General features: G+C 43.6%; 2 protein-coding genes across 2 annotated transcripts in view; one reads left to right on the top strand and one right to left on the bottom strand.

Moving 5' to 3' along the window:
• LOC139539697 (cortexin-1-like) overlaps window positions 1–19,136 on the top strand; it is a 29,142-nt gene extending 10,006 nt beyond the window's left edge. Inside the window, exon 3 of the mRNA XM_071342881.1 lies at window positions 14,921–19,136. Within this exon, the coding sequence (XP_071198982.1) occupies window positions 15,917–16,186 (270 nt within the window). The 5' untranslated portion in view covers window positions 14,921–15,916 and the 3' untranslated portion in view covers window positions 16,187–19,136. The remainder of the gene's footprint in view (window positions 1–14,920) is intronic.
• The window catches only part of fbn2b (fibrillin 2b), a 94,701-nt gene continuing 91,049 nt past the window's right edge, over window positions 18,660–22,311 (bottom strand). The window contains exon 64 of the mRNA XM_071342880.1: window positions 18,660–22,266. Within this exon, the coding sequence (XP_071198981.1) occupies window positions 21,895–22,266 (372 nt within the window). The 3' untranslated portion in view covers window positions 18,660–21,894. The remainder of the gene's footprint in view (window positions 22,267–22,311) is intronic.

Genomic DNA, 22,311 nt, shown 5'->3' with positions numbered 1-22,311 from the left:
CTCTGTAGCGCCTTGCGTTCGGATGCCAAGCAGTTGCCATACCAAGCAGTGATGCAGCCAGTCAAGATGCTCTCAATGATGCAGCTGCATAACTTTTTGAGGATCTGAGGGCCCATGACAAATCTTTTCAGCCTCCTGAGGGGGAAAAGGCGTTGGCGTGCCTTCTTCACGACTGTGTAGGTGTGTGTGGACCATGTTAATTCCTTAGTGATGTGGACACCGAGGAACATGAAGCTCTCGACCTGCTCCACTACAGCCCCGTTGATGTGGATGGGGGTGTGCTCGCACCTCCGTTTCCTGTAGTCCACGATCAGCTCCTTTGTCTTGCTGATGTTGAGGGAGAGGTTGTTGTCCTGGCATCACACTGCCAGGTGTGCTGTTTCATTGTTGTCAGTGTTCAGGTCTACCAGCGTTGTGTCGTCATCCAATTTAATGATGGTGTTGGAGTCGTGTGCAGCCACACAGTCATGGGTAAACAGAGCGTACAGGAGGGGACTAAGCCCACACTCCTAAGGGGCCCTCGTGTTGAGGGTCAGCGTGGCGGATGTATTGTTGCCTACCCTCACCACCTGGGGGCGGCCCGTCCGGAAGTACAGGATCCAGTTGCAAAAATGGTGTTCAGTCCCAGGGTCCTGAGCTTAGTGATGAGCTTGGAGGGGACTATGGTGTTGAACGCTGAGTTGTAGTCAATGAACAGCATTCCCACATAGGTGTTCCTCTTGTCATTGGAGTGTAGCCTACTGCCTAGTGGGCATTGCTGTGCTTATAATGTGAAGAAATAATAGTTTATCAACATTTTAAGCTAAACTTCCTCTTCTGTTGCATCAGCCTTTATCTGTAGATGTTTGTTGTAATGCATAGGTCTACTGGTTGTATGAGTTTGGGATCTATTGTCCCACAACTGTCCCAGAGTCTGTTTTAGGTAGGCTATTTCGTTCTCGCACAGAATGACAAGCTGACCAATAGAATAGGTATACTTTTCTACTATGGAGGATAGTAAGATTGACATAGGTTTGTGATTTTGCTGTTCGTTACTCGTCTTGTTGGCTGAGGGAAAGTAAATGTGGATCGTTATTGTAACATCTCAAAGTGCACATCAGAATTCGGTAAGAAGGACATATGCGTTACATCCTCGAGTTGCATGTTCTGTATGTTCTGCATGAATTACCATAATCTGCATGTGATTTCAGTCATTCTGAGCACCGTGGGTTGACGCCCTAATCAGGTTAATCATTCTGAGCACCGTGGGTGGACGCCCTAATCAGGTTAATCATTCTGAGCACCGTGGGTGGACGCCCTAATCAGGTTAATCATTCTGAGCACCGTGGGTGGACGCCCTAATCAGGTTAATCATTCTGAGCACCGTGGGTGGACGCCCTAATCAGGTTAATCATTCTGAGCACCGTGGGTGGACGCCCTAATCAGGTTAATCATTCTGAGCACCGTGGGTGGACGCCCTAATCAGGTTAATCATTCTGAGCACCGTGGGTGGACGCCCTAATTACATTTACATTTAAGTCATTTAGCAGACGCTCTTATCCAGAGCGACTTACAAATTGGTGCATTCACCTTATGATATCCAGTGGAACAACCACTTTACAATAGTGCATCTAACTCTTTTAAGGGGGGGGGGGGTTAGAAGGATTACTTTATCCTATCCTAGGTATTCCTTAAAGAGGTGGGGTTTCAAGTGTCTCCGGAAGGTGGTGATTGACCCGCTGACCTGGCGTCGTGAGGGAGTTAGTTCCACCATTGGGGTGCCAGAGCAGCGAACAGTTTTGACTGGGCTGAGCGGGAACTGTACTTCCTCAGAGGTAGGGAGGCGAGCAGGCCAGAGGTGGATGATTATGCCCGGAATCTATTCTACGACGCCCAGAAATCTGCTCCTTTTACTCTCTGTTCCGAACGCACTAGACGACCAGTTCTTATAGCCTTTAGCCGTACCCTTATCCTACTCCTCCTTTGTTCCTCTGGTGATGTAGAGGTTAACCCAGGGCCTGCAGTTCCCAGCACCACACCTATTCCCCAGGCGCTCTCATTTGTTGACTTCTGTACAACATTTTCCGACAAGATAGAACTGCCAAAGGGGGCGGAGTTGCAATCTACTGCAGAGATCGCCTGCAGAGTTCTGTCATACTATCCAGGTCTGTGCCCAAACAATTTGAGCTTCTACTTTAAAAGAAAAATCCACCTTACCAGAAACAAGTCTCTCACCGTTGCCGCTTGTTTATAGACCCCCCCTCAGCCCCCAGCTGTGCCCTGGATACCATATGTGAATTGATTGCCCCCCATCTATCTTCAGAATTCGTACTGTTAGGTGACCTAAACTGGGATATGCCTAACACCCCGGCCGTCCGACAATCTAAGCTAGATGCCCTCAATCTCACACAAATGATCAAGGAACCTACCGGGTACAACCCTAAATCCGTAACCATGGGCACCCTCTTAGATATCATCCTGACCAACTTTCCCTCTAAATACACCTCTGCTGTCTTCAACCAGGATCTCAGAGATCAGTGCCTCATTGCCTGCGTCTGTAATGAGTCCGCGGTCAAATGACCACCCCTCATCACTGTCAAACACTCCCTAAAACACTTCAGCCTTCCTAATCGACCTGGCCTTGGTATCCTGGAAGGATATTGACCTCATCCCGTCAGTAGAGGATCTTTAAAAGTGCTTTCCTCACCATCTTAAATAAGCATGCCCCATTAAAAAACTGTAGAACTAAGAACAGATCTAGCCCTTGGTTCACCCCAGACTTAACTGCCCTTGAGCAGCACAAACACATCCTGTGGCGTTCTGCATTAGCATCGAATAGCCCCCGCGATATGCAACTTTTCAGGGAAGTCAGGAACCAATATACACAGTCAGTTAGGAAAGCTAGCTCTATTAAACAGAAATTTGCATCCTGCAGCACTAATTCCAAAAAGGGACACTGGGACACTAAAGTCCATAGAGAATAAGAGCACCCACCCAAATCCAGACAGCTGATGTTCTGAGAGAGATGCAAAATCTGGATCCCTACAAATCAACTGGGCTAGACAATCTGGACCCTCTCTTTCTAAAATTACCCACCGAAATTGATGCAACCCCTATTACTAGCCGGTTCAAACTCTCTTTCGTATCGTCTGAGATCCCCAAAGATTGGAAAGCTGCAGCGGTCATCCCTCTCTTCAAAAGGGGGAGACACTCTAGACCCAGACTGTTATAGACCTATATCCATCCTGCCCTGCCTTTCTAAAATCTTTGAAAGCCAAGTTAACAGATCACCGACCATTTTGATTCCCACCGTACCTTCTCAACTATGCAATCTGGTTTCCGAGCTGGTCATGGGTGCACCTCAACCACGCTCAAGGTTCTAAACGATATCATAACCGCCATCGATAAAAGACAGTACTGTGCAGCCGTCTTCTTCGACCTGGCCAAGGCTTTCGACTCTGTCAATCGCCGCATTCTTATCGGCAGACTCAATAGCCATGGTTTCTCAAATGACTGCCTCGCCTGGTTCACCAACTACTTTTCAGATAGAGTTCAGTGTGGCAAATCGGAGGGCCTGTTGTCCGGACCTCTGGCAGTCTCTATGGGGGTGCCACAGGGCTCAATTCTCGGGCCGACTCTTTTCTCTGTATATATCAATGATGTCGCTCTTGCTGCTGGTGATTCTCTGATCCACCTCTACACAGACGACACTATTCTGTATACATCTGGCCCTTCTTTGGACACTGTTAACAAACCTCCAAACGAGCTTCAATGCCATACAACACTCCTTCCGTGGCCTCCAACTGCTCTTAAATGCTAGTAAAACTAAATGCATGCTCTTCAACCGATTGCTTTAAGTCTTTGCTAGGTAAAGCCCCACCTTATCGCAGCTCACTGGTCACCATAGCAACACCCACCCGCAGCACGCGCTCCAGCAGGTATATTTCATTGGTCATCCCCAAAGCCAACACCCACTTTGGCCTGCCTTTCCTTACAGTTCTCTGCAGCCAATGACTGGAACGAATTGCAAAAATCACTGAAGCTGGAGACTTATATCTCCCTCTTTAACTTTAAGCATGAGCTGTCAGAGCAGCTTACCGATCACTGTACACAGCCAGTCTGTAAATAGCACACCCAACTACCTCATCCCCATATTGTTATTTATCTTTTGCTCTTTTGCACCCCAGTATCTCTACTTGCACATCATCATCTTCACATCTATCACTCCAGTGTTTATACTAAATTGTAATTATTTCACTTCTATGGCCTATTTATTGCCTTACCTATCTAATCTTCTAAATTTGCACACACTGTACATAGATTTTTCTATTGTGTTATTGACTACGTTTGTTTATCCCATGTGTAACTCCGTGGTGTTGTTTTTGTCGCACTGCTTTGCTTTATCTTGGCCAGGTCGCAGTTGTAAATGAGAACTTGTTCTCAACTGGCCTACCTGGTTAAATAAAGGTTAAATATTTTTTTTAACTCAGACGAGAGGGCTCTGAAATCGGAGTAGATATAATTTACGAACGCACCCGAATTAGCAAAGTCCATTGAGAACGCACAATGACTATATCACGTAGCTAAGCTAAGAATGACGTGAATAATCAAGACAATAAATGTTGGGTAGTTAGTTAGATAGCATATAGTTAATATACTGACAAGTTCAATGTATTAGTAGCCAACTAACATTAGGTATCTAACTAACATACTGGTACACATACTGCTGTAATGATATGCTATGTGGTTCGTAAGGACAGAGTAGCTAACAAATTGTCAGCCAACATAACGTGTAACGTAACTTTATTACATTGCTCAACATTTTCTTAATATTTGTCATAATTAGTTAAAGCAATGAATTTGTATCCGATTCCCGCATTTTCTTTCAATTTGAAAATGTTGTAAAGCGACGCTCATTTTCGTTAGAATTGTATCAAGGCCCTAAAAGCACGGAAATAGTGTCCACTGCTTGTATACTTCGTATTTTGGCAGATGTAGTATGACATCCAGGAACTTTTGGCATACTAACTATATCCATGGGCTCCTGAGTGGTGCAGCGGTCTAAGGCACTGCATCTCAGTGCTGGAGGCGTCACCACAGACCCTGGTTCGATCCCGGGCTGTATCACAACCACCCGTGATTGGGAGTACCATAGGGCGGTGCACAATTGGCTCAGTGTCTTCCAGGTTAGGGTTTGGACAGGGTAGACCATCATTGTAAAATAAGAATTTGTTCTTAACTGACTTGACTAGTTAAATAAATACACAAACAATTATCCATACTATGACCAATAAGCATACTACATACTCAATGTGGGTCACAAATAGCATGGTTAGTATGAGTACGCGAACACAACTTCTGTCTCGTTAATGTTGACAGGGCGAGCGCGACTGGGCACGCATAGAACTACCTTGGAGTCTTCTCGCAAATGTCAAATGTAGGAAAGTGCCCAGCTGGGCTTCTAAATCTTTTTTTCCTTCACCTCACACAGTAAGTCAAGGAAGTCCTTTAATATATATTTTTTGAACATCCATTCAAATGATAATAAATAGCTCCTCACAGTATTTGAAAAATCTTTCCAACACTCTCCCCCTTAATAATTATCGTCGTGTATGTTGCGTGTATTTTTTTATATTTTAATATTTTTCAATTTCATCTTCATACTACAGCATAGCTGTCCCCTTCATTCTTCCCTTTTCAATTAATTATGTTCTGCCTACTTTCGGAAAGCCTAATATGTTTTAAAGGAAAGGAGAAATATTTGCTTGTCTGACATACGCTGGTGGCTTTGATTGACGGGTGCTTTTACTGGGGTGTGCATTCGTTGATTCTCTCTATAGGCCTATAGCCTAAGTCCATTCATAAACTTCCTAAAGTAGCATGTCTGGACTCAATCTCTTTAATAAGATTCAAACGCTTCTGTCATGATCTCATCTTGTAAAAGGCCTATTTTCAGTAGTTTAACCTACATTTTTTTTTAAATCTCATTACGACGTCGTTACTTGCTACTGCCATCGAATGACTGCTGCTTCAGGGTTTGTGACATTATATGAATATTTCGGGAAATGTGTGACAAAACAAATTAGACTTCGTTTGAATGGTTTTGTGCATCAAAATAGCTTCTGTATTAAAAAATAATATGCAGATAATAGCCAATAGACAAGGTAGGCATATCTTTATTTTGACTCCGTTAATGTTGTGTCAATACGAAAATGTGACAGATCCTCTCCAACCTGGCATTTCTTAAATTTGTTGATTAATAAGTAATAACCTGAATAATAATAAGAAATGCCATGATAATAACGAAGTGTAATGGCTTGTTTATAATAGGTTTAATTAAAGAAACATATCCATGTAAACAAGTGTACAAACAGAATTGTTATGTCGTGACCGTGTACATTGGCCTGGCCAATATACTATAACCTCACATTTCCAAACCCGTCACAGCCCTACTAATAAACACACATGCAAGTACAGGAGGAGGAGGAGGAGCCAAAAATCAGTCTAATGAGTAAACTAATCAGAAATCTACTATCTACTAAAATCTAATCAGGTTAATCATTCTGAGCACCGTGGGTTGACGCCCTAATCAGGTTACGCACCCAATGCATATGGGTCAGGTCAATTTCTCAAATGTCTGGTAAATTAAAATGCTGCAGGTCAAATGTCTGGCGCTACGTTTTCCTAACAGAAACCCTGGTGTGCACGTGTCTGTGATGAACCGCCATGCTGAGGGACATGTATGGCTCTGTAGCATCAGACACTCAGCTAGTCAGGCTAGTCTGCATGCCTGTACTGTTTTGTGATGTAATAGTTGTGTGCGGTGTGGTGCTGCCATCTGTCTCTGGTTGCTGTGGTGCGCACACACAATTTGCCCTTTCTCACTTTATATTAAAGTTCCATCACTCATGCTCTCAGTTGTAGTACTTTAATGAAAGACCACAGTGCTGTGTGTAATCATACGTGTAGCCAGGCCTTACAGCTGGGGAGGCAGCCAACCAGAGTCTGTAGGGAGCTGTGTGTCAGAAGTGGAGACCACTGGGGAGATGGTGATTGAGGACGAGAGGAGAGGGAGGAAGAGAGAGCAAGTCTACGAGGTAGACAATAGTATTAGCAGGGATGACAATGTACAGTCGTGGCCAAAAGTTTTGAGAATGACACAAATATTAATTTTCAAAGTCTGCTGCCTCAGTTTGTATGGTGGCAATTTGCATATACTCCAGAATGTTATGAAGAGCAATCAGATGAATTGCAATTAATAGCAAAGTCCCTCTTTGCCATGCAAATGAACTGAATTTCCACTGCATTTCAGCCCTGCCACAAAAGGACCAGCTGACATCATGTCAGTGATTCTCTCGTTAACACAGGTGTGTGTTGACGAGGACAAGGCTGGAGATCACGTTGTCATGCTGACTGAGTTCGAATAACAGACTGGAAGCTCCAAAAGGAGGGTGGTGCTTGGAATCATTGTCCTTCCTCTGTCAATCACGTGCCGTCATCATTGCTTTGCACAAAAAGGGCTTCACAGGCAAGGATATTGCTGCCAGTAAGATTGCACCTAAATCAACCATTTATCAGATCATCAAGAACTTCAAGGAGAGCGGTTCAATTGTTGTGAAGAAGGCTTCAGGGAACCCAAGAAAGTCCAGCAAGCGCCAGGACCGTCTCCTAAAGTTGATTCAGCTGTGGGATCGGGGCACCACCAGTACAGAGTTTGCTCAGGAATGGCAGCAGGCAGGTGTGAGTGCATCTGCACGCACAGTGAGGCAAAGACTTTTGGAGGATGGCCTGGTGTCAAGAAGGACAGCAAAGAAGCCACTTCTCTCCAGGAAAAACATCAGGGACAGACGGATATTCTGCAAAAGGTACAGGGATTGGACTGCTGAGGACTGGGGTAAAGTAATTTTCTCTGATGAATCCCCTTTCCGATTGTTTGGGGCATCTGGAAAAAAAGCTTTTCCGGAGAAGACAAGGTGAGCGCTACCATCAGTCCTGTGTCATGCCAACAGTAAAGCATCCTGAGACCATTCTTGTGTGGGGTTGCTTCTCAGCCAAGGGAGTGGGCTCACTCACAATTTTGCCTAAGAACACAATTTTGCCTAAGAACAGCCATGAATAAAGAATGGTACCATCTGTCAGGTACTCAGCAGGAAGGTATGATTTCTCTATTATTAAAAGACCCAGATGGCAAATATAAAGACCCAGTCTATCTAGAAAACTGGAGGCCCCTTACACTTCAATGTTGTGATGCAAAGATACTAGCAAAATAATAGAACATCATGAAACATATAAGAAGCCAGGAATGGTATTTATAGCCGATTTTGAAAAGGCATTTGATAAAGTAAGCCTGGATTCTTTCAATTTCGGTAATTCTCTTATAAAATGGGTAAAAATAATGTATAGCAACCCCAGGTGTAAAATAGTAAATGACGGCTACTTCTCAGAGTTTTGAATTGTCAAGAGGATTTAAACAAGGGTGTCCGCTGTCACCATATCTATTCGTTATGGCCATCGAAATGCTAGCTATTAAAATCAGATCCAATAACAACATTAGAGGATTAGAAATCCAAGGCTTAAAAACAAAGGTGTCCATGTATGCCGATGACTCAAGTTTTATGTTAAGTCCGCAAGCTAGATCCCTGCAATGTCTCATTAAAGATCTAGATAACTTTTCTGTACTCTCTGGACTAAAACCTAATTATGATAAGTGTACAATATTACGTATTGGATCCTTAAGAAATACAACTTTTACATTACCCTGCAGCTTACCTATAAAATGGGCTGATGGTGAAGTAGACATACTCGGTATTCATATCACAAAATATATAAATAAGCTCTCCACTGTCAAGGTGTGGGTGTAGCTGGTGCATTGGAAGTCAGGCACAGAAGAGCAGAGATGAGTGGACAAGGCACTTTACTGAGGCAATATATGAATAGAATGCAACGGCGTCACAAAAAAACAAATGCCCTCAGAACAAGTGAGGCAGCACTAAGTACAAAAATAACAAGGTACAAAGTACAGGCTGTCAAAAGCATGGGTGTAAAATATAACCCGGCGCAAACCAAACGGAAGAGTGCCAACCTGACAATAAACAATTACACACACAGACATGGGGGGAACAGAGGGTTAAATACACGACATGTAATGAGGGAATGAATACCAGGTGTGTGGAAAAACAAGACAAAACAAATGGAAAATGAAAGGTGGATCGGCGATGGCTAGAAGACCGGTGACGTCGACCGCCGAATGCCGCCCGAACAAGGAGAGGGACCGACTTCGGCGGAAGTCGTGACATCCACAATGAATTTCAATAGAACACTTGTAAAAATAGACAAGATCCTGCAACCATGGAGAGGTAAATACCTGTCTATTTATGGAAAAATTGCCCTGATTAACTCCTTAGTCATATCTCAGTTTACTCACTTACTTATGGCGCTGCCTACTGCTGATGATTCGTTTTTCAAATCATATGAGCAAAAAATATTTTGCTTTATCTAGGATGCTAATCCAGACAAAATAAAACGAGCCTATCTATATAATGAATATGAATTGGGTGGGTTGAGATTATTAAATATAAAAGCACTAAACCTCTCTATAAAAGCTTTACTCATTCAAAAGTTTTATTTGAACCCTAAATGTTTCTCAAGTAGATGACTAAGAAAAGCTCATCCATTGTTTAAAAATGGCCTTTTTGCCTTTGTGCAGATTGCCATGTCTCATTTTCAATTAATTGAAAATGATACTTTTTTCAAAGTATCTGTCTTTTTCAAACAAGCATTGCAGAGCTGGCTACAATTTCAATTTCATCCCCCTGAAAAGATAGAACAAATATTACAACAAATATTATGGCTGAACTCAAATGTGCCGGTTGATAAAATACCTGTATTTATGGGAAAGATGTTTGAAAAGGGTATTTTGTTCTTAAATTATATTGTAAATCGTAATGGTAGAGTTATGTCCTTCATGGAGTTATCAGAATTGTATGGGAAGGTCTGCTCAATCCAAGAGTACAACCAATTGATTAAAGCATTGCCCCAAAAATGGAGGAGGCGGGTGGCAGCGGGAGGAGGTAGGGAACTGGTCTGTCTGTCCAATATAAAGGATCAAAACTGGCGGAGGAATAAAAATAGCATAAATAGGAAAGTATACCAGTTTCATTTGAGGACCAGGATGTTGACAACTGTGCCATACAGATTGCAAAATAGTTGGGAAGAGATTTTTGATGTACCGATTCCATGGTACAGCGTGTATGATTTGATATATAAAACAACACCAGATTCAAGACTTCGTGCTTTTCAGCTAAAATGATTATATAGAATTCTTGCCACCAACAAGATGTTGAATATTTGGGGCATAAAATCATCGAAGCTCTGCAGATTTTGTTGTGAGGATACAGAATCAATAGACCATTTATTTTGGTATTGCCCTCAGGTAGCCTGTTTCTGGTCTCAGTTTCAGGAATGGCTGAAAATGCATAGCATTGATCTAAAATTGACCCTAGAAATAGTACTGTTAGGAGATCTGGAGAGACCAGGTCAGTCAATTACTAATATACTAATACTCTTAGTAAAAGTATTTATCTTCAACACGCAATCTGTAGATTCTATTCAATTAGGTAGATTGAAATTGTATGTTAAACATCATAGCATAGTTGAAAGATATGTGTTGCGTAGAAACACGAAGTGGATGGCCAGCAGAGATAGATGGGATGGGCTGAGGGAAGCTGAGGGTTGGTATGTGGAATTGGAGACAAGTGGGAGTGGTTGCTGTGTGAGAGAGAGAATGATGGTCAAAAGATAAAGGGGAAAAAAAGTCCAAATTAAACATAATAAAAGTACATTTGAATGACACTAAGTGGCAGTGTTTTTACAACTAATGCCGGTTTGCCTGAGGCTGATGCCGTGCAGGTGTTTGTACACATGCATATACACACACTCTCATTCAAATAAACACATACAAGAACACACACATACATGTAATAGTGCCAGACATGCACACAAACATATACAGTTGGCATTGGTGTTATGATTTCAGTTGTCCTTGATGTCTTTTGTTTTAAATGTATTATTTTGTTTAAAAAAAATTGCATTGTTGTTTGCTGTTTTCTTCTGTCTTTTCCTTTTTTCTCTTTAGTTCATTCTCTTGGTTGTTGGTGCGTTGGGGGTAATTGGGGGTGGGGAATGGTTTTAATGATTTTTTTTTTCTTCCGGGGGGGGGGGGGGGGGGGGGGGGCGGGACTGTGGAAGCGGTCTCGAATGGTTGAGGGACAGCTTTTGGGGAACTGTGTGGGGATCTTGGAGGGTTCGGGATTCACAAGATTGTGATCATGAGAAAGGAAACTATGACATATATTTCATATCACTATCATGCACACGCACCCACACACATAAGGATGGCTGTGGAAAGACTGATACAACTTCTCCCAACCATCCAGGAACAGTTTGGTGATGAACAATGCCTTTTCCAACATGATGGAGCACCTTGCCAAAAGGCAAAAGTGATAACCAAGTGGCTCGGGGAACAAAACATCGATATTTTGGGTCCATGGCCAGGAAACTCCCCAGACCTTAATCCCATTGAGAACTTGTGGTCAATCCTCAAGAGGCGGGTGGACAAACAAAAACCCACAAATTCTGACAAACTCCAAGCATTGATTATGCAAGAATGGGCTGCCATCAGTTAGGATGTGGCCAAGAAGTTAATTGACAGCATGCCAGGGCGGATTGCAGAGGTCTTGAAAAAGAAGGGTCAACACTGCAAATATTGACTCTTTGCATCAACTTCATGTAATTGTCAATAAAAGCCTTTGACACTTATGAAATGCTTGTAATTATACTTCAGTATTCCATAGTAACATCTGACAAAAATATCTAAAGACACTGAAGCAGCAAACTTTGTGGAAATTAATATTTGTCATTCTCAAAACTTTTGGCAACGACTGTACAATGTTACATACTTCTTTCTAGATACAGGAATGTGTCAGCGTTGTGTGTGAATCATGGCCAAGGTCGGCTAGCTAGAGGAGAGGTAGAGGATGCTATAACTGTACTTTAACCTGGCTCTGTCCAACGCTCTACTCGATTCTCCATACCTATGCTCATTCACTGCAGGCGCTTTTGCTCTGTCCATCCATCTCCCCCTATCTTTCTCTCTGTCTCTCTCTCTTTCTCACTCTCGCTCTCACTCTCACTCCCTCTTGATTTGAAACCCGTTCCGGTCGACAGGGAGATTTATATAATTCATGAGAAGCCATTTGATTGCACATTTTTCTTTCAATGAGCAAATGAGCTGCTGAAACAATGCACTGATGAATGAATGACATTTGCATTATCAGGGTTGTTCCACAAAAAGAGTGCCTTTTGATATTTAAAGTCGAAATTGTGCACCAATACTGAATTTTAAAAGCCTGTTATATTAAATCAAATATAGACCACACGGTAACTGTAACGGTTTTCTTCCTGAGGTGAAGGAGAGGACCAAAATGCAGCGTAGCCAGTGCTCAACATGTTTAATTAAAGAACAAGTGAACACTACAAACAACTTACAAAATAACAAACGTGAAAACCGATACAGACCTATCTGGTGCAGAACACAAACACAGAGACAGGAAACAAACACCCACAAAATCCCAACACAAAACAAGCCTCCTATATATGATTCTCAATCAGGGACAACGATTACCATCTGCCTCTGATTGAGAACCATATTAGGCTGGACATAGAAACAGACAAACTAGACACACAACATAGAATTCCCACCCAGCTCACGTCCTGACCAACTAAACACATACAAAACAACAGAAAACAGGTCAGGAACGTGACAGTAACGTGCCAAAATGCAGCATTTTAACATGTTCCTACGTCAACCCTGTGTCACTAATAGGAATAATCCCAACATTTCTCCAAGTTTCACAATTATTATAAAGCCCTAGTTATTTTGTTGCTTTGAAAAGTAATTTCTAATTATAATTAATTTCATGTGAATAGTGATTCATTTACATCTGTCCCTCATGTTAAGATCAACCCTGTTATGTTTTAATGTGGTGAAACCAGTCCCTATAAAATATATTTTGGAAATGAAACATTGAACATTTAACAGTCAAACCATAGTGTAAAAGCAGGTGAGCTGGTTCTACTCTTTTTGGCCATTTCCTGGTGTTTTGTGGTGGAAAACTGAGTGCGTCTAGCATAACATGTCAACCCATAGATAGTCAGGCTAGAACTGTTTTAGCGTTTGTTTGTTTTTTGAATATATTTTTTCATTCAATTGCCACTCCTCGTTGCACACAACACGCTTCCATTCTCCCTGTCACGAGGAGATTTATGGCTGATTTAAGATGAAACCGTCAACCCTGTTATTTTGTTTGGCACTTACTATAGTCTTTTTAACATTTATTTAACCTTTTGAGATGGGAAACATGTTTTTTATGAAGTTGAACATGTGCTCTTTATGACAGAATGTAAAAAAAAAAAAAGAAAAAGAAAATGATACCAAGTTACACTTCGCAAAAGGTACCGGATTGGTGGAACGACCCATCATTGTTTATAAGCGTGTATTCATTACAGCTAATGCTCTTCTAATGCTGCTATAATCATCCACTAAATTAGTGTAATCAAGCAGAATGTCAGTGTAATACTCACTACAGCAGCTGGGAAATGTCAGAATGTTATTGTTACTTATTGACCTGAGTCTAACACTCATGACTGCACAGCCAGGCACGACTCCAACACCACCATTACATTTGCCGATGACACAACAGTGGTAGGGCTGATCACCGACAACTACGAGACAGCCTATAGGGAGGAGGTCAGAGACCTGGCCGTGTGGTGCCAGGACAACAACCTCTCTGGACTATAGGACAACAACCTCTCTGGACTATAGGAAAAAGAGGACCGAGCACGTCCCCATTCTCATCGACGGGGCAGCAGTGGAGCAGGTTGAGAGCTTCAAGTTCCTTGGTGTCCACATCACCAACAAACTAACATGGCCTAAGCACACCATGACAGTCGTGAAGAGGGCACGACAAAGCCTATTCCCCCTCAGGAGACTGAAAAGATTTGGCATGGGTCCTCAGATCCTCAAAAGGTTCTACAGCTGCACCATTGAGAGCATCCTGACTGGTTGCATCACTGCCTGGTATGGCAACTGCTCGGCTTCCGACCGCAACGCACTACTTAGGGTAGTGCGAACGGCCCAGTATATCACTGGGGCCAAGCTTCCTGCCATGCAGGACCTCTATACTAGGCGGAGTCAGAGGAAGGCCCTAAAAATTGTCAAAGACTCCAGCCACCCTAGTCATAGACTGTTCTCTCTGCTACCACACGGCAAGCGGTACCGGAGCGCCAAGTCTAGATCCAAGAGGCTTCTAAACAGCCTCTACCTCTAAGCCATAAGACTCTTGAACATCTGGTCAAACGGCTACCCAGACTATTTGCATTGCCTCCCCCCTCCCCACACCACTGTCACTCTCTGTTGTCATCTATACATAGTCACTTTAATTAACTCTACCTACATGTACATACTACCTCAACTAACCGGTGCCCCTGCACATCGACTCTGTACTGGCACCCCCCTGTATGTATTCTTTTTTACTGCTGCTCTTTAATTACTTGTTACTTTTATCTCTTATTCTTATCTGTATTTTTTTTAACTGCACTGTTGGTTAGGGGCTTGTAAGTAAGCATTTCACTGTAAGGGGAAATTCGGCGCATGTGACTAATAAAATGTGATTTGATTTGATTTGAGTATTTAGTGGAGTTTGCAGGGTTTTAAAGTTCTCTGTTCTGGCTATGATCTATTAAGGCTCATGGTTGTGAGAATCAACCTTCAACCTAATCATTATAAGCCCCATAACGCATATAAATAATGCATACAACATTATATTGATGTTAGTCAGAGTGATCATAATGGGAATGTTGACTGTGTTTCTTGTGCTTCCAGGTTGTATTTTAAGGGGAGGAAGCAGTGAAGTCGCGTGGAGGAAAAGCAGTTAGTCTTGGGTTAAAGACCTGGAGTAATGCTTGGCTTAGTACACCAGAGGAAACCAACTCTTCTCTTAGAGGATCCTTTTCTTCAACACAGTAATAACCTACCGAGGACTCAGGACCTTTGACTGTGACAGTGACTGCTCAAACCCATTCACAGACAGACGGACATCTTTCACCATGTATTTAATCCTAAAAGTACACACTATATAGGGAGACCGCAGGGTGAGAGTGTTTACTTGTTAGACCCACACTGGGCTATAGACAGAGCTCTGCTTTTCAAACCCACTAACTGTCCCTTCCCTGGAGAAAAGGCTTACTTAGCATCTAATGCTGTGCGTTGCTTTCACATTCAGCATCATTGATCCACTGACCCCCCCTCTGATCTGATTAGCCTTTTAGCCTCTCTTATTGTTTATGCATATATACACACACACAGGCGCATGCTGCTGTCAGCTTGTTTACACATCTACGTCTCGTCTGGCTGTGATTAGCATCCACTACAGACAACACCTGGGTATATCCCATCTGTACACAATTAGCTCCCATTGAGGAAGCTGGGTAGTACTACTAGTACAGTACGCTGTTGCCCTGTGCTGTACTGCTGTGTTTATCCACACTGGCAGGTGCCTGTGCTATGTCCGGTCTGTCAAGGTGGATGTCTGTGTGAGAGAGTGGATACGACAGGGCTCTGATAAACACATGTTCTGTAGTCGTCTACTACTGCCTATGGGTCCTGGTACTGCTCATACTGTCTGTCTGTCACCCTGTTAGAAGGGATCAAGATCAAATCTCTCTTGAAGAAGACACTTCATCAAAAAAGAGACTAACCTGGATTAACAAAGGCTGAATAGAACATATCACTCTGTCCATCCGTCCCTCCGTACCCCTGTGGCCCAATCCCCCCACCATCCAATTTGTGTGCCAGTTCTGCCGCCGGACCCCTTGGAGGATGAGTGATGTCCCAACTCTGGACTATGAGCTGTTGCTGTCCCCTGGGCCCTCCCTCCCTGGGGCCCCCAGCAGTCCTCCTCTGGTGGGGGGTGACGCGGAGCAGAGGACGGCCTTTGCCTTCGTGGGGCTCCTCATGCTCTTCCTTGTCTTCCTGCTGGTGCGCTGCTTCCGCATCCTGCTGGACCCCTACAGCCGCATGCCATCGTCCTCCTGGACCGAACACAAAGAGGGTGCAGAGAGGGGGCAGTTTGACTACGCCCTGGTCTAGACCTGGGTCGTGTTCATTAGGCACCAAACGGACTGAAACAGAGAGGGACTACCAGAACTTGTCCAATAAGGAAGGCTTGTTTTTGTTTTTTCTGTTGCACAACGTTTTGCTACGGTGTTCCCTAATGAAAACGACCCTGGTAGGGTTTAAAGGGGGCAGTTTGACTGGCCCTGCTGTAGAAACATACAAGTAGTCAGACTGGAGCTCTCAAGACCCAGACAAAGATCAGAACCCTCAAGGCCCACACCGAGATCAGAACCCTTAAGACCCACACCGAGATCAGAACCCTCAAGGCCCACACCGAGATCAGAACCCTCAAGACCCAGACAAAGATCAGAACCCTCAAGGCCCACACCGAGATCAGAACCCTCAAGGCCCACACCGAGATCAGAACCCTCAAGGCCCACACCGAGATCAGAACCCTCAAGACCCAAACCGAGATCAGAACCCTCAAGGCCCACACCGAGATCAGAACCCTCAAGACTCAGACCGAGATCAGAACCCTCAAGACCCAAACCGAGTTCAGAACCCTCAATACCCAGACCGAGTTCATAACCCTCAATACCCATACCAGAACCCTCAAGACCCACACCGAGTTCAGAACCCTCAAGACCCAGACCGAGTTCAGAACCCTCAAGACCCAGACTGAGTTCAGAACCCTCAATACGCAGACAGAGTTCAGAACCCTCAAGACCCACACCGAGTTCAGAACCCTCAATACGCAGACCGAGTTCAGAACCCTCAATACGCAGACCGAGTTCAGAACCCTCAATACCCAGACCGAGTTCAGAACCCTCAATACGCAGACCGAGTTCAGAACCCTCAATACGCAGACCGAGTTCAGAACCCTCAATACCCAGACCGAGTTCAGAACCCTCAATACCCAGACCGAGTTCATAACCCTCAATACCCATACCAGAACCCTCAAGACCCACACCGAGTTCAGAACCCTCAAGACCCAGACCGAGTTCAGAACCCTCAAGACCTAGACTGAGTTCAGAACCCTCAATACGCAGACAGAGTTCAGAACCCTCAAGACCCACAACGAGTTCAGAACCCTCAATACGCAGACAGAGTTCAGAACCCTCAAGACCCACAACGAGTTCAGAACCCTCAATACGCAGACCGAGTTCAGAACCCTCAATACCCAGACCGAGTTCAGATCCCTCAATACCCAGACCGAGATCAGAACACTCAAGACCCAGACCGAGTTCAGAACCCTCAAGACCCAGACCGAGATCAGAACCCTCAAGAGCAGCCTCCTTGAAACTCAGACCAAGAGGTAGAAAGGGGTTATACTGCACTGCTGCCTTAAAACCCTATGCTGCATCTCCCCCTGCTGTAGTCCCTGTAGACTGGCTAAAATGCAGGGGAGAGCTACCAAGCCATTTCAAACATCCTGTGATCTGGGATTACAAACAAGATCTCATAACTACAGAATAAACCTAGACATAATAGTATCTTGCAGTATTTACATCTCACCTGTTTCTGCACCTCCAGTTGATGATTTGTTACAGTATATTCAGCAGTTATGACCTTTTTAACCAATATTATTCTCTGACAGATTATTATTATATTACAACTGTGTTTACAGATGCAGTCACCTCTTTAAGAAACCAAACTGGTGATTTTCTCTTCATAGAAATATTATTAGTGGGTTTTGTGTCTGTATAACTGAAACAAAGCCATATATTTACTATCTATATCTACATATTGTTTGGTTGACCTGTTGGCTTTAGCCACCCTGCCAAGCTTGGTGAAAACATTAACTCTACAACTGCGACTTTTAGAAAGACCAGAAATACTTTATTTTTGTATTCCGACTCAAGTTTGGCGTTTCCTTGTGCTAGTGTTTTCTGTGGTTTGTAGCTCTCTCAATCTTATCGTTGGACTGTGATTCTTGAGGTAGCCAGGTCTTGGGACGAGGGGAGGCAGAGCAGGCAGCTTTGCTTGCGTTTTCAAGATTTGTAAGTAGATATATTTCCTAACGGCTTTGTTTTTGCTACGCAGTTTCATTCTGTGAAATAAAATGGGGTTCTTCAATTCGTTTTTTCAATTTCCTGTGTGGGGGTGAACGGTTGGAGTGGGTAGATACAGGTAATTGACAAAATAAAGGAAACAGGTGAGTAAATGAGGGATACAAGGTATATTGAAATCAGGTGCTTCCACACAGGTGTGATTCCTGAGTTAATTAAGCAATTAATATGCCATCATGCTTAGGGTCATGTATAAAAATGCCCAGTCAGACACTTGTAGAATCTATGCCAAGATGCATTAAAACTGTTTTGGCAGCTTGTGGTGGCCCAATGCCCTATTAAGACACTTTGTTGGTGTTTCCTTTATTTTGGCAGTTACCGATAACTCTTCCTGTAAAATCAATAAAACATATCAGCACATTAACTCACTTTAATCACCTTAACAATGCGTTAATGGGACATTCACCGAGCTGGAAAATGAAACTCCAAGACAATCCTTTAAAAATATAACCCACAATACTTTTATTGCCATTAAATGTCACTGACAAAAGTTTACAAAATGATGAGAATCACTCAGATTTGACAGATCGCACATGTGTACACCCAATTAATGTTAGATTCGTTCCAGCATAAAATAAGAGTTTGGAAAATGAGAAAACACTAGTTTGTCAGGGATGTTCAGTTTTGCCCCAGTTAGAGGTATGGTATGGCTCAATGATTGTCATGGAAACCATCAGCTGGTTTCAGAGAGAGCTCCAGGTGTTGAGTCTGTCTGTGTTCTCTACACCCTCCTGACCACCTCTAAAGAAATGACATTCAAGTTCTTTTTTCCCTCAAATTCAAATCAGAACTGACCGATTGAGCGATACCAGTGAAGTTCAAGTTTGACACTGAAGCTGAGATACAGTACGCACACGCACATTATTTTCTTAACATGTATTGGCAAATAAAATAATGGACAGACAAAAAAAAAAGATAAAGTATACAATGTTCCCATGTTCGAAAAATGGTTATGCATAAATATAGCCCAGGCTGTGGGAACAGTGCAGTAACCTTGGATGTTCAGAGAGCAAAATCATAGTTGAGCATCAGAGATAGGTTACTAGACAGAAGCCACGTTTATACCTGGTTCTAACCTGCGTCCTTTGTTCTGATCTTGTCCTCATTCTGATTGGGCCCACATTTTAGACAGGTGATTCAAAAGACTCATTGTGAACTGATTTTAATCAGATCTTATAAGTGTAAACGGACAAGATCGGGACAAGATCAGGACAGGATCGGGACGAGATCGGGACTAAGGATGTATGTTAGCGGCAGGTATAAACAGGGCTAGGGACACTCACTGCCAGAGTGAGCGATAGATGGCCATGTTGAGTTTGCATTGATCCTATAGGCTTGTTACAGTGTCAACATCACGATAGAGACAAACTGTAGAGTGGGAATGCTACTATAGCAGTGTGTTTTGGTCTCTGACACTCAATCCAACCAGGTCCCAGATCTGTTTGTGCTATGGTTGTTGCACAAACTGATCTGGGATCAGGCTACTGGCAATCCGCACCCACTAACCGACAGCATTATGAGCTCAGAGACTACAGTATGAGCTGAGAAGGACAATGATAGGTACAGTGTTCTAATCTACTGCATGATCACAAAATGGATGCCACTCTAGGATTTGATTTGATCTTTTCTTTTCTGTGCAAACAAAGCCACCAGCACTTTAAGGCATTCAATCTTGGGCAGCCTTGACGCTTTTAAAAACAACACAAAAAACATCTACATTTCACTTAAAAATATACAATTACATTTTCAAGAAGCAAGTTCGATAATATTGGTTTTCAGCATTAAGACATTACAAAAGACATACAAACATGAAACATAAAACCTAGTAAGAATGACAGTTTTTGCTATTTTTTTGTACATCATGTAAGAGACGGAATTATTTAGCACCTTTTTCTCTGAGAAAAAAAGAATTGTGAGCTGATGGATGCTTGTTTTCAGTGAGTTTTGGTGTTCACCTGTGTGTTTGTGCCCGCATTTATGTGTGTTCTGTAAAAATCCCAAACGTTACCTGTCTGTTGTGGTAACGTTGTTATGTACCATTGAGGTTGTTACAGTATGTTTAGTCTCCAGCTATGTTTCTCTATGGGCTGCAGTTGGTTCAGCCATCCAATAAGTTCCCACTACCAGTCAGAATGCCAGCTCTCAGAAAAGCTTCAAAATAAAGTTCTGACTAAAGCCGAATCCCTCAGGACTTGTTTGCTGCGTTTCTAAGCAAAATCTCCCTGATTAAATTCAAAGAGCAGTTTCAGTGCATGATATAAAACTGCAGCACCACTAGTACAATGTCCTGGCAGTCTTTTGGAGAGAGGACTTGAGGTAGTAATCACCCCTAACCACTGAGCTAGGATCAGAGTACCCTACCCGCGATTCCCACCATAACCATTAGGGAGATAAAACAATATCTGATCCTGGACCAGTGATTAGGGGCGGCCTCTACCTCCTCTTCTGTCTCTGAGACACTGGACATGGTTCATGCTGAGGGACAGTGTGGCCCTCTCCTGGCCGGAGGCAGCATTACAACAGCGTTGTATGGTGAGTGGAGGACATGAGTGAGACGCATTGAGGTAACAGAACGCGGGCCGGCAGCACATGCCATCACACCAGAAGGTCCCTGCTTACCGATGGTGATTTACTCCTAGAGTTGTATACTATGCATGATGACCAACTCTCCATTACTGTTAAACCTGACATGTGTAAATGTTGCAGTCCTTCGTGTGAAGTTTTTTGACAGTACAATACATTAAATGACACAGAATACTGAGTAGGGCGAAGCATGACCTCTATCCCCAGTCTTGTGATTTCACAGAGATTACAGACAGGCGAGGGACTGCTTGGACCACCATTCACCAACACATACCCTTATATCTCTTTTTGCAAATCAGTGGTTCTTACCTTTCCACATCATCATAAGATTGTCCTACACATGCTCAGATTTCCCCCCCCCCCCCCCACTTTATAGCACATTCTTTAGCATTTCAACAATTTTCAGCTTTTTTGTGCGTCTTCTTCCATTTCTACTTCATCCCAGAGGTTCATGGATTCGAAGGCATGAATCGATTCTCGTCAGCCATTTTGTGTGTAAAATCTAAAATGGCAGGGGTTTGTGGTCCAAGCACTGCACACCTTTCTGTAATCTCCTCCACTCGTTCTCCAAGTAGAATACAGATGTAGGATCTTAATTTGATCACTCCTTTGTTGCTGGAAATGTTCCTGCACAGCAGGAAATGCAAACTTGTAGTATATTTGATAGTATATCAATTTCCAATTTGAAATTTCAGACTTGATTTGCCCTAACAAAAACATTATCAACCCCTACAAAAATGCCCATTAATTATAATCCACATAATAATTCACATTTCCTGTTGCTGTATAATTATTTTCCTGCTGTAGCAAACTGGCTCAAATTAAGATCTTACATCTATAGGAGGGGTGGGTCTGGGGTGGGTAGATACAGTAAGTAGGGCAAGGCGGGGTGTGGGTAGTCAGGGTAACAAAATAAAATACTTGACAATTAAAAAGTGGTGGTTGGGCTGGTTGACTCAGTCTTTCAAAGCACCCTACCCCAATTTGTTGGATGGTCCTGGGGTTAAGGTCAAAGATCAGAGGGGTCATTATAAGGTTAGTCCAGGGGCGGGAAGGAAGGAGGTTAGGGAGGGTTGGAGTGCTTGCAGCTCAGTTCAGGTGGACGTGCAGCTTGATGCGCAGGGCGTCTCCTATCTCTCCCAGCAGGTAGTCGCTGTCATGTTCATCCTCCAGCTGTCGGAGGCGCCGCGGTCCGAACAGGGGCAGACTAGCGATCTCCAAGCGGTAGGAGCCAGGAGGAGGTGGCTTCCTGCCCAACCTCAGCACGCTCTTCCCATTGTGACGCTCCAGCAGGCGGAAGTGCTCGCCCTGGTTGCCGTGGGTGATGACGTAGCGCACATGGTGCTCCAGGGGCTCCAGGGCGGGCAGCAGCTCCAGCAGGGGCTCCTTGTTGTGCAGCGAGGCCAGGCTCAGGTTCATGGGGATGGACTCCTGGGTGTCTAGGCTGGCCATGCTCACCTCCTGGGGAGATGAGGGAGGAGACGGTCAGCACATAGCAACATAACA

Source organism: Salvelinus alpinus, chromosome 15, assembly GCF_045679555.1.
Source record: "Salvelinus alpinus chromosome 15, SLU_Salpinus.1, whole genome shotgun sequence".
NCBI classification, from domain to species: Eukaryota; Metazoa; Chordata; class Actinopteri; order Salmoniformes; family Salmonidae; genus Salvelinus; species Salvelinus alpinus.
The sequence above is the reverse complement of the archived record's forward strand: the minus strand, read 5'-3'. Positions and strand labels throughout refer to the sequence as shown.